General features: G+C 46.5%; 1 protein-coding gene across 2 annotated transcripts in view; it reads right to left on the bottom strand.

The window, feature by feature from the left end:
• Positions 1-11,735, bottom strand: part of MED24 (mediator complex subunit 24) — a 266,977-nt gene extending 255,242 nt beyond the window's left edge. Inside the window, exon 1 of one of the 2 annotated variants that reach the window (XM_067787769.1) lies at positions 11,546-11,735. In XM_067787769.1, the coding sequence (XP_067643870.1) occupies positions 11,546-11,665 (120 nt within the window). In that variant the 5' untranslated portion in view covers positions 11,666-11,735. The remainder of the gene's footprint in view (positions 1-11,545) is intronic. The other variant, XM_067787770.1, reaches the window with a different exon arrangement.
• Positions 11,736-12,166: the final 431 nt, after the last annotated feature.

Raw genomic sequence — 12,166 nt, 5'->3', positions numbered from 1 at the left:
GGTTTTGCTGCATTTGCCAGAAAAGAATCTTTTTAGGACGGTCATACTCTGTTCAGGGTGTCTCGTGCAAGGGATGGTTGCATCGGACAGGTTGTTCTGGGCTTGATCCCAAAACCCGACGTCCACGTAACTTTTATAAATCTTTTGTGGCTCCTTGCTGCTCACGCCCAAGGGCGTCCCGTAGTCTACGCCTAAGCGTATCCCCACTACCTTCCAGCAGGTTCGCTGCTCAGCAAGCCACAACAAGTACCCGCTGCTGCTCACGCCCCACGGCGCCAACAACTCAAACAGCTGATACCACTCATAACAACTACCTTCGTAGTAGAGCTGGTAGCAATGCTGAGCATCAGCCCCTGCCCCCGTCTTCTTCTCCCCCCCCCCCCCCCCCCCCTCTTTTCTAGCAGCAATCGTGCAGGTCAGGGAAACAGACTCTTAGTCCCTGCCTCCGTTTGCACCGTCTGCCAGCACAGAATATATAGGTTTGCGACATCCGCTCAATGCAGCTCCTGCCTTGGGTGGTGCCACTTTCCTAGATGTTCTGGTCTCCGCGACGGCAACCCCTCGACGGGTTTCATCGCGCCATGTTGCCAGGTCGCAAACCCAAATCATCCGGGTACCCCAATGCTTGCCCAAGGGCGCCCAGTCCCAAGGCCACAACAGCAATTGCGCCCTGGCCATCCACAACCTAGGCGTAGTCACCCCTCACTTACCCCTAGAGTGGCGGCGTCACCCCTCATGCACTTCAGAATTCTGCAGTTCAACTGTAATGGACTAACATGGAAGATTACGGAGATAGTCGATTTCATGAAGCGGCACAACATCCGCATTGCTGCGATTCAAGAGACTAAACTCACAGCAAGATCTGCATTGCAGACCTGCTCTGGTTATAATGTCCACAGGAAAGACCGCGAGAGCGGAAATGGAGGCGGCCTCGCGTTTATTATACACCACTCTGTGCAATATCATATATTTGATCCTGGCATCGACCGCAGTGACAATGTCTTAGAACGTCAAGGCCTATCTGTCCGGTCAGGCGATGCAAATCTAGAAATCATCAACATCTACATCCCTCCTGTCACCTGTTGCCCCAGTGGATACCGCCCTAATATCGAGGCCTTACTCACTGGCAACAATCGCATTATCTTAGGCGATTTCAATGCCCATCACGACCTATGGCATTCAAACTTGCGGGCGGACAGTAGGGATGAGATGTTGGCGGAACAAATAGACGAAACGACGTTCTGCACAATAAACGGAGACGCCCCCACACGTATGGTAGGAAGCTGTCATAGCTCGCCAGATATCTCAATCGTGAGCGCAGAACTCGTAAACTGCGTCAACTGGCAGCCGATGGTAACATTGGCATCCGACCACCTGCCCATACTTATTTCGTTCGAGCGTACCGCCGACTTCATCGTCACCGAAAAACGCACTTTCATAAACTTCAAAAAAGGAAAGTGGGAAGAATATAAATCTGCAACAGACAGCAGCTTTGCTGCCCTCCCTATCCCGACTGATGCCCGCCAAGGGGAGCGTGCCTTCCCTAAGGTCATTGAATCCGCCTCGGCACATTTCATTCCCGCCGGGAGAATTCCCGAAATCCGGCCCCACTTCCCGGCGGAGGCCGCGAGCTTAGCGAGGGAACGCGAGGTTTCAAATATTTAGCGCATGTCTTCAACCTGTCTCTTTCCACCTTTGTCATACCCGAGAAATGGAAAATGGCCAAGGTGGTCCCGCTACTAAAGCCTGGGAAACCAGCTAACGTAGGTGAGTCATATCGTCCGATATCTCTCCTATCGCCAGTGGCAAAGACGCTTGAAGCCATTTTGCTCCCTTATTTCCAAGCACATTTGCAGCTAGCCCCTCATCAGCATGGCTTCAGAAAACTCCATAGCACTACCTCCGCGCTAAATGTCATTAGCACCCAGATAAATTGCGGTTTGAATCAATATCCCCACCATAGAACAGTACTCGTAGCGTTAGACCTATCAAAAGCTTTTGATACGGTCAACCATGGCTCGTTACTGCAAGACCTGGAAGGGTCTACCCTTCCCCCATGTCTTAAAAGGTGGACCGCAAATTATGTGGGTGTCCGGCAGGCATCGGTGCAATTCAGAAACGAAACATCAAAACAAAGGAGAATTAAACAAGGGGTGCCACAGGGTGGTGTCCTATCCCCGCTTTTGTTTAATTTCTACATATCTAAGCTACCTTCACCACCGGAAGGAGTCACAATCGTTTCCTACGCCGATGACTGCACAATAATGGCCACAGGCCCAGGCCCAAAGATCGATGATCTATGCAATAAAATAAACGGCTATCTCCCTGATCTCTCCAGTTTTTTCGCCTCGCGAAACCTGGCATTGTCACCGACTAAATCTTCCGCGACCTTATTTACAACATGGACGCCCCAAATTTCGACCATATTGAACATCCACGTCGATGGCACTACGCTACCGACTGTCCTACATCCCAAAATCTTGGGTGTGACGTTTGATCAGGATCTACATTTTGGTGCGCACGCAACCGCAATTGTTCCAAGAATTCAGAGCCGTAATAAAATCCTCAAATCCCTTGCTGGCAGTACCTGGGGAAAAGATAAAGAAACGCTCTTGACCACATACAAAGCAATTAGCCAGCCGATTACGTGCTACGCGTCACCCATATGGTCGCCAAACCTAAAAACCACCCACTGGAAGAAACTACAGGCCTGCCAAAATACTGCTCTCAGAATCGCCACGGGCTGTCTTCTTATGTCCCCAGAACACCATCTGCATAATGAGACGAGAATACTCCCCATCAGGGAGAGAAATGAGATGCTGACCAAACAGTTTCTGTTGAATACCCAGAAACCTGGGCATCCCAACAGACATCTGATTGACGAACCAGCACCGCCTAGGGGCCTAAGGAGTCATCTACGTAAGCATTTTGAGGAAATACGGCACCTGAGAACCCAGCCGTATGAAGCGGAAAAACACAAGCAGGTCCTTGGTGAACTCCATAGACAGGCGTCGGACCTTTATGTCGGGAATTGCCCGGTGAATCCAGTGCTTGAAGAAAAATATCCAGAACTCGCAGAAGAGGAACGCATACTCCCCAGGGAAACGCGTGTCACTCTTGCTCAACTTCGTTCTGGATACTGTAACAGGTTAAACTCTTACCTATCCAGAATCAACCCCGACATACAAAATGTATGCCCTGCTTGCAATGTGTCCCCACATGACACCAACCATCTCTTTAATTGTAATGTGGAACCAACGCCTCTAACACCCCTTTCCTTATGGTCCACCCCTGTTGAAACGGCAAGTTTCCTTGGACTCCCGTTAGAGGATATTGATGACAATTTGTGATCGGTCGCGGCTATTAGGTGGGGCGAGCATTGCTACAACAACAACAACAACAACAACAACAATCTGACATTTCCTCATATTTGAATCATTCCTCAATAGTGAAATTTGTGTGCAGTACTGCCAGGGTCTGTGATTCTGTCACTGTACTTGGCGATTTTAATCTGCCATGTGTGTCATGCATCGAATACCGGGCGACCTTAGATGCTATTTAGCTTTACCCGGGCATCGCGGATCTCTGTCCGCGTGGACATTTCCCCTTCTCCGCTACTCGTGGGATATTTTAGTATGGAGAAAAAATTTTCTAAAAATAATAACGATTATTTGTCTCCAAATAAGAAGCCGACAGGAGCTTGCTCCGCAAAGGCTACGGCTCAGCCGGGCCTCAAGTTAGCTGAGAGAACTCCTCAGAGGTTCGCTGCTGCAGCGGCAGATAGACAGAAAAGGGCAGAGAGACTCCCTTTGCCCCCACCAGCAGGCCCTCCACCCAGCGACAAGCGTCTGGTGGGTCGACTCCTGGGGGCCTTAGGGAGATGTGGGGGTCTGCTATAGGGCCAAGGGCCAATCTAGGCAGGAAAGGGCTGAGGGAAAATCCAGCCCGGGTATTCCAAAGGCCGGTACCTCTCGGGGAGGGGCCACCGACCGGGAGGCCTTTGGGGCGGCTGCCACCCATCTCGTAGCCACCAGCACGGCTGCCACTCGGCGTCAAGCGTCTGGCGGTTTGGCTGCTGGGGGCTCCAGGGGTGTGGGGGTGTCCGGCTCTAGGGTCAAGGGAGTTAAAAAGCCCAGTCACCAGGACAAGCGCTGGCCTGCCCGGATCCTGCGTAGGAATGCCTCCTCGCCGATAAGGGAGGGGGACGTTTCCGCGGAGGACTGGGCGAAGGCTCAGCGTGACCTTGCTTGGGCGAAGCAGATGTTGCCGAAGTTCAGGCTGGACTGGGTCGAGAGCGATGACGCCTCGAAGCGCCAGCGGTCTATGGATGAATCCAACCCTACGGCACCGAAAAGGGCCAAGACGCAGGGAGGCTGGCTCGGTATTTCGCCGAAATAGCCAAGGATCGGCAGATCACTGGTGTTATGGACGAGAGCAGCGAAGATGGCAGGATCCCGAAACAGCAGTGGAAGTGGATTGAGGCAGCGCTCGCTACTGTGGCCGTTAGGGTCAAAAAAGAGGTCCGCCGCCTTCTTATGCCGATGCGGGGTGGTTCCAACTAATTTCGTTTGACGACGCTAGGTCGGCGAAGCTTTACAAGGCGCCGTCTCGCTGATAGGGGAGGTGTATCCGGGCGCGCGCCTGAAGGTAGTGGAGGCGTGTGATATCCCCTCACGACCAAGGGCGAGAGCCTGGGTTCCAGTGACGCCAACGGACCCCGCTGATATCCTGGAGCTGCTCCAGGAGTACAACCCGGGTCTACCGACCCAAAACTGGAAGGTGGCTAACGTGGAGAAGACTGAACGGGCCACGATGCAGATAGTCCTGCTGCTCGACAGCGCAAGCGTCGCAATTTGTGATCGGTCGCACCTATTGGGTGGAGCGATCCACTGCTACAACAACAATAACACCAACAACCGCTTTCCGCCTTCGGATTATGGATGTAGAAGTCAATATGCGTTTTTTTACACCTCCCCTTTTTGGACGCATATTAGCAATCGTCCATTTGAGCAGTGGTTCCATTTGAGCGTTTGCCACAGGCTAACGGTTACTGATCACGTCTTCCTCAACTATCACCTGCAAATGTGCACTGCGATAACAACGTATTCTGCCTAAGGAAACCGCGTAACTCCAGCCCAATAACAGTGTTGTTTTTGTTGTTGTAGCAGTGCTTCGCCCCACCTAACAGCCGCGAGCGATCACAAATTGTCATCACTATCCTCTAACGGGAGTCCAAGGAAACTTGCTGTTTCAACAGGGGTGGACCATAATGAAAGGGGTGTTAGGGGCGTTGGCTCCACATTACAATTAAAGAGATGGTTGGTGTCATGTGGGGACACATTGCAAGCGGGGCATACATTTTGCATGTCAGGGTTGATTCTGGTTCTAGGTAAGAGTTTAACCTGTTACAGTATCCAGAACGAAGTTGAGCAAGAGTGACACGCGTTTCCCTGTGAAGTATGCGTTCCTCTTCCACAAGTTTTGGGTACTTTTCTTTGAGTACTGGATTCACCGGGCAATTCCCGGCATAAAGGTACGACGCCTGTTTGTGGAGTTCACCAAGGACCTGCTTGTGTTTTTTTGCTTCATAAGGCTGGGTTCTCAGGTGCCGTATTTCCTCAAAATGCTTACGGAGATGACTCCTTAAGCCCCTAGCCGGTGTTGGCTCATCAATCAGATGTCTGTTTCTGGGTATTCAACAGGAACTGTTTGGTTAGCATCTAATTTCTCTTCCTGATGGGGAGTATTCTCGCCCCATTATGTAGATGGTGTTCTGGGGACATAAGAAGAAAGCCTGTGGCAATTCTGAGAGCAGTATTTTGGCAGGCCTGTAGCTTCTTCCAGTGGGTAATTTTTAGGCTTGGCGACCATATGGGTGACGCGTAGCACGTAAACGGCTGGCCAATTGCTTTGTATGTAGTAATGAGCGTTTCTTTATCTTTTCCCCAGGTACTGCCAGCAAGGGATTTGAGGATTTTATTACGGCTCTGGATTTTCGGAACAATTGCGGCTGCGTGCTCACCAAAATGTAGATCCTGATCAAACGTCACACCCAAGATTTAGGGGTGTAGGACAGTCGGTAGCGTAGTGCCATCGACGTGGATGTTCATGGTCGACACTTGGGACGTCCATGTTGTAAATAAGGTCGCGGAAGATTTAGTCGGTGATAATGCCAGGTTTCGCGAGGCGAAAAAACTGGGGAGATCAGGGAGATAGCCGTTTATTCTGTTGCAGAGGTCATCGATCTGTGGGCCTGGGCCTGTGGCCATTATAGTGATTCCTTCTGGTGGTGAAGGTAGCTTAGATATGTAGAAATTAAACGAAAGTGGGGATAGGACACCACCCTGTGGCACCCCTTGTTTAAGTCTTCTTGGTTTTGATGTTTCGTTTCTAAATTGCACTGATGCCTGTCGACCACCCAGATAATTTGCGGTCCACCTTTTAAGACATGGGGGAAGGGTAGACCCTTCCAGGTCTTGCAGTAACGTGCCATGGTTAACCGTATCAAAAGCTTTTGATAGGTCTAGCGCTAGGAATACTTTTCTATGGTGGTGGTTTTGATTTAAATCGCAATTTATCTGGGTGCTGATGGCATTTAGCGCGGTGGTGGTGCTATGGAGTTTTCTGAAGCCATTCTGATGACAGGCTAGCTGCAAATTTGCTTGGAAGTAGGGGAGCAAAATGGCTTCAAGCATCTTTGCTACTGGCGATAGGAGAGATATCGGACGATACGTCTCTCCTATGTTAGCTGGTTTCCCAGGCTTTAGTAGCGGGACCACCTTGGCCATTTTCCATTTTTCGGGTATGACAAAGGTGGAAAGAGACAGGTTGAAGACATGTGCTAGGTATTTGAAACCCTCTTTCCCTAGGCTTTTAAGCATCGGCATGGCTATGCCGTCTGGGCCCACTGCTTTGGATGGTTTAGCGTGACCAATGGCATCTTCAACCTCTCTGGCGGTGATGGTAATTGGTGACGCGCTGAATTTATGTTTATGTGCGTGTCTGTTGGCCCTCCGTCCATCTTTGCCGACCGTAGAATGCATTACATATTGACGGCAGAAAGCGCTCGCGCATTTTTTCGAATCCGACAGCACTTTATCGCTCCTCCCATTTCGCCCGCTTATGTTCATCCACAAGCAATCTGATGCGTTGGTTTATATCCCTTATTTGGGGGTCGCCTGGGTCGAGCTGTCTTATAAGGTCACGTTCTCTCGCTAAATTTGCGGCCTCCGCCGGGAAGTGGGGCCGATTTTCGGGAATTCTCCCGGCGGAATGAAACGTGGCGAGGCGGATTGAATGACCTTGCGGAAAGCACGCTCCCTTTGGCGGGCATCAGTCGGGATAGGCACATACAAGTCTCGACAATCTTTTATACAAAACACAGTGCTACAAGAAAAAAAAATTAAATACACTCATCAAGTGACCTAGCTAAGATTGTTTATCTAGTCAAGTGTAACACGAAACGGTATTTGAAAAATCCGCTATACCCTCAAATTTTTGTTTATTGTTAAAAAACCGTTATTCCATGCTTGTCGGCACATAAAAGTTCCTAGAGGGCCGATTTCAATTTTTCCAAAGGTTTCCTACACATCAACATATAGTACAAAATTGAATGAGATATTTTCTGTGATGGGTATGACCCAAAAAGTAGAATTTAATACTCGAATTACAGATGCAAGTGCATCTAAAATTGATTTATTATATTCAAATTCAGATGAAATTCAGTGCAATAATTTGCCTGCATACAAAATTTCAGATCACGAAACAATAATGTTCAATATTAAAACGTCTAAATCATACCAGATGAGAATGACCAAGAAAATCACAGCTTGGGATAAATATAATAGTGAAATCTTAATAAGCATCCTGAGATCATGTAACTTCAACATAAATGAAAACCTACTAATTGATGAGAAAGTCGAATTAGTGAACAACATAATAATGCAAGCTATGGAAAGTTTAACGTATAAAAAGGAGTTCATATCAAGCTAATGAATAAATGGTACGACAGAGAATTGGCGCAAATGAATAAATGCAAATATAATAATTATAAGCTTGCGATACAAACAGGTGATTGGAACGAATATAAAAATATAAATCGTATCTACAAAAAGCTAGTAAAAATAAAGAAAGGTTAAATATATGGAAAATAAAGTCGAAATGAATGAAAATAACGCCAAAGAAATGTGGAAACATCTTAAGCAAGCGGTTTGCTTAACGAGAGATAACGAAGGGATTAAAAAGGCGATAATAGATGGTATGATGGTAGAAAATGAAACTGAGCTGGCAAATGGTCTAAATAGGTTCTTTATAAATAGCGTAATAGAAATTAATAACATCATAGAACCTTGCCGTGTAGCACTAAGTGATGTACAAGTCAAATCTAGATTAAAGTTTGCCAAAATAACAACAGATGAAGTTATTAATATTCTGAAAGAGTTCAAATATAAAATAGGCGGCAGAAAACTTTTATCTGATGGAGTACTTAAAGACTGTATATCGTATACAGGATATTTCTACGCACAAATAATCAATAACAGCCTAGAAGAGGGTCTTGTACCAGAAAAGTGGAAAACGTCAACGGTGATACCAGTGGAAAAAGTTAAAAAGACAGTAAAACCTGAAGAACTTAGACCCATAAACACCCTGCCTAGTGATTGTAAAATACTTGAAGCTTATGTTAAGAACCAGTTAACGAAATACCTTGAAGATAATAATATACTAGCCCACCGACAGTCAGGCTTTCGAAAGAAACATTAATGTGAGACAGCTCTTAATTGGGATTCAACGGGTTGTGTAGCGCAACATATAGCTTCTCCAACCCAATTGTCAACGTCACCTTCGAGCGACGAATCCCGTTTCACTAACAGACGAGGCTCTGGCGACCCCAAGCTCCTCATGGAACTTGGGGGTGGGGAGGGAGGGATGGCCTGAAGGTTCAATGTGGCCACATAAATCGTTCCCGAGATGGTCGGGCCAGCACCTTAATGGTGCTGTGTTACCGGAGCGTATCGGATCTGTATCCGACAAAGGACCATCACATCGATAACACTCCCCAAAGCCTTCGGGGAGTAACTTAATCGCTACAACAACAACAACAGCTCTTAATTTGGTGATACATGACTGGAAAGAAGAGTTAAATAATAAAAAAGTGGTTGTTTCAGTGTTCCTAGACCTCAAACGAGCTTTTGAAACAGTGGATAGGGAGATCTTAATCAAAAAAATGCAACGTATTGGTATAACTGGTATAGAACTTGACTGGTTTCGCAGCTATTTGAAGCAGAGGAGACAGAAAACGGCTATAAATACCGTGATGTCTGATGAATTGGAAGTACCCATAGGGTTACCACAAGGCTCAGTTTTGGCACCGATACTGTTCTTAATTTATATTAATGATATAGTTAACGCTATTGAAGGTTGTGAAATTAAACTATTCGCTGATGATGCATTAATAATGATTAGTGAGAATAATATTAATTCTGCACTTTCTAAAATACAACATGAACTGAATAACCTGTATAAATGGTTGTGCGGAAATAGACTGAAACTTAATATAAATAAAACGAAATTTATGATAATAACAAGGAGGAACGTTAATGATTTTTTTTCACGCTATGAAGTTTATATTTAATATTAAAAGTGAAAATGTACCTGAATATCTAAGTAAAAACGTAGTATTAGTTAAGCAAACACATAACATTAATACAAGGAATAAACACAATTTCAAACTGCCTTTATTCAGAACTGAAATAGATCAGCAAAATATTTTTTATAAAGGTCTAAAAAGTTTCAATGAACTGCCTATAGATATAAAAAGTTGTAATGAAATCGTAGCTTTTAAAGCAAAACTTTATGAATATTGTAAAACCTTAGCAATAAGATAGTAAATTGTAATATAATTTAATTTATGAATTAGGCTTTTTTGCCGTAATAAATAAATGAAATGAAATAGGGAGGGCAGCAAAGAGGTTGTCTGTAAAAGATTTGTATTCGTCCCACTTTCCTTTTTTAAAGTTTATGAAAGTGCGTTTTTCTGTAACGATGAAGTCGGCGGTACGCTCGAACGAAATAAGTATAGGCAGGTGGTCGGATGCCAATGTTACGAGCGGCTGCCAGTTGACGCAGTTTACGAGTTCTGCGCTCACGATTGAGATATCCGGCGAACTGTGACAGCTTCCTACCATACGTGTGGGGGCGCCTCCGTTTATTGTGCAGAACGTCGTTTCTTCTATTTGATCAGCCAACATCTCACACCTATTGTCCGCCCGCAAGTTTGAATGACATAGATCGTGATGGGCATTAAAGTCGCCTAAGATAATGCGATTGTTGCCAGTGAGTAAGGCGCTAATATTAGGGCGGTATCCACTAGGCCAACAGGTGGCAGGAGGGATGTAGATGTTGATGATTTCTAGGTTTGCATCGCCTAACCGGACAGATAGGCCTTGACGTTCTAAGACATTGTCCCTCCGGTCGATGCCAGGATCAAATATATAATATTGCACAGAGTGGTGTATGATAAACGCGAGGTCGCCTCCATTTCCGCTCATGCAATCTTTTCTGCGGACATTATACCCTGAACAGGTTTGCAGTGCAGATCTTGCTGTGAGTTTAGTCTCTTGAATCGCAGCAATGCGGATGTTGTGCCGCTTCATGAAATCGACTATCTCCGTGATCTCGCCACACTGGGAGTAAGTGACGGGTGACTACGCCTGGGTTGAGGAAGGCCAGCACGCAACTGCTGTTGTTGCCCTGGGACTGGGCGCCTTGGGCAAGCATTGGGGTACCCGGTAGATTGGGGTTTGCGACCTGGCAACATGGCACAATGAAACCCGTCGGGGGTTGCCGTCGCGGAGACCAGAACATCTAGGAAAGTGGCACCGCCCAAGGCAGGAGCTGCAGGGGCGATGCTCAGCATTGCTACCGACTCTACTACGGAGATAGTAGTTATGAGTGGTAGCAGCTGTTCGAGTTGTTGGCGCCGAGGGGCGCGAGCAGCAGCGGGTACTAGTTGTGGCTTGCGGAGCAGCTGGGCTGCTGGAAGGTAATGGGAGGGGGAGGGGCGCTAAGGCGTAGACTACGGGACGCCCTTGAATGTGAACATCAAGGAGCCACAAAAGACTTATAAAAGTTACGTGGACGTCGGGTTTTGGGATCAAGCCCAGAACAACCTGTCCGACGCAACCATCCCTTACACGAGACACACTGAACAGAGTATGACCGTCCTAAAAAGATTCTTTTCCGGTAGATGCTGCAAGACCATTTCTCAGGACCGGGGTCAGAAGACGGACCCGGTGGAGCAGTCCCGCTGCAAGGAGCTGTTGGGTGATTAACAATTTGTGGGAGGGACGCAACAAATTATATGGGGTTACACTGAAATGACAGTCCATGGTCGGGAAAAACCCCGAGTCGCTCCGGTACATAGAACCGACTGCCTTGGGAAGCGTGCGACGAATCTACTGCGGTTTTCCCATGCAATTTCAATAGATGAGTGTTTATATGCAGAACATATCTATAGAAATGAATGCTGTTATTTCTTGCTTCTTACCCTTTTAATATTAATTCCCCATAATGCAACATTCCAGCGTTCACGCCAAGCTCGTAGAATCATTAATTTTAACAAACTAGTTTTACTAGGTTTTTGCATTTCCATTTTATTTTCTTTCATCTTAAGAAAGCCAAATAAGAACAAAATATAACCTAGTCAAAACATACACAGAAAACATTGAAAGAATGTTAATTAGGGATGTTTACAAATTGTGTTGATATCGAAAATGATGCTCCCTTCCCTAGGAACACAGTTAATTAAACAGCGACCACACGGCACTCAGCTCCGTCCCGATAAAGCTTTCTGCTCAGGGCTACAGAGGGGTTAGATTTTATATAAGGTGCACGATTTCCAAACTTTTGACTATTTGTAGGGTAGGGGGGGTTGAAATATTTAGAATAAGGTGCCACGATATTCAAACTTTTGCTGATTTGTAGGGGAAGAGGGGGTCCTAAAAATCACAAAATTATCATCCGCAAATCTAGGAAACTCTTAGTTTATGAAATATAAGCCTTTTAATCTCCAAGTTTAGTAAAATTTCAACTTAAGTCCTGCACTTAAAATTCGGGTCGCACATGTCGATAGCGATATCAAAAGACGCGTATTTGCGTCAAGATTCAG

The sequence above is a fragment of the Eurosta solidaginis genome, chromosome 5, assembly GCF_040869045.1.
Source record: "Eurosta solidaginis isolate ZX-2024a chromosome 5, ASM4086904v1, whole genome shotgun sequence".
In the NCBI taxonomy this organism is placed as follows: domain Eukaryota; kingdom Metazoa; phylum Arthropoda; class Insecta; order Diptera; family Tephritidae; genus Eurosta; species Eurosta solidaginis.
This window is presented reverse-complemented; position numbering and strand designations above follow the sequence as displayed.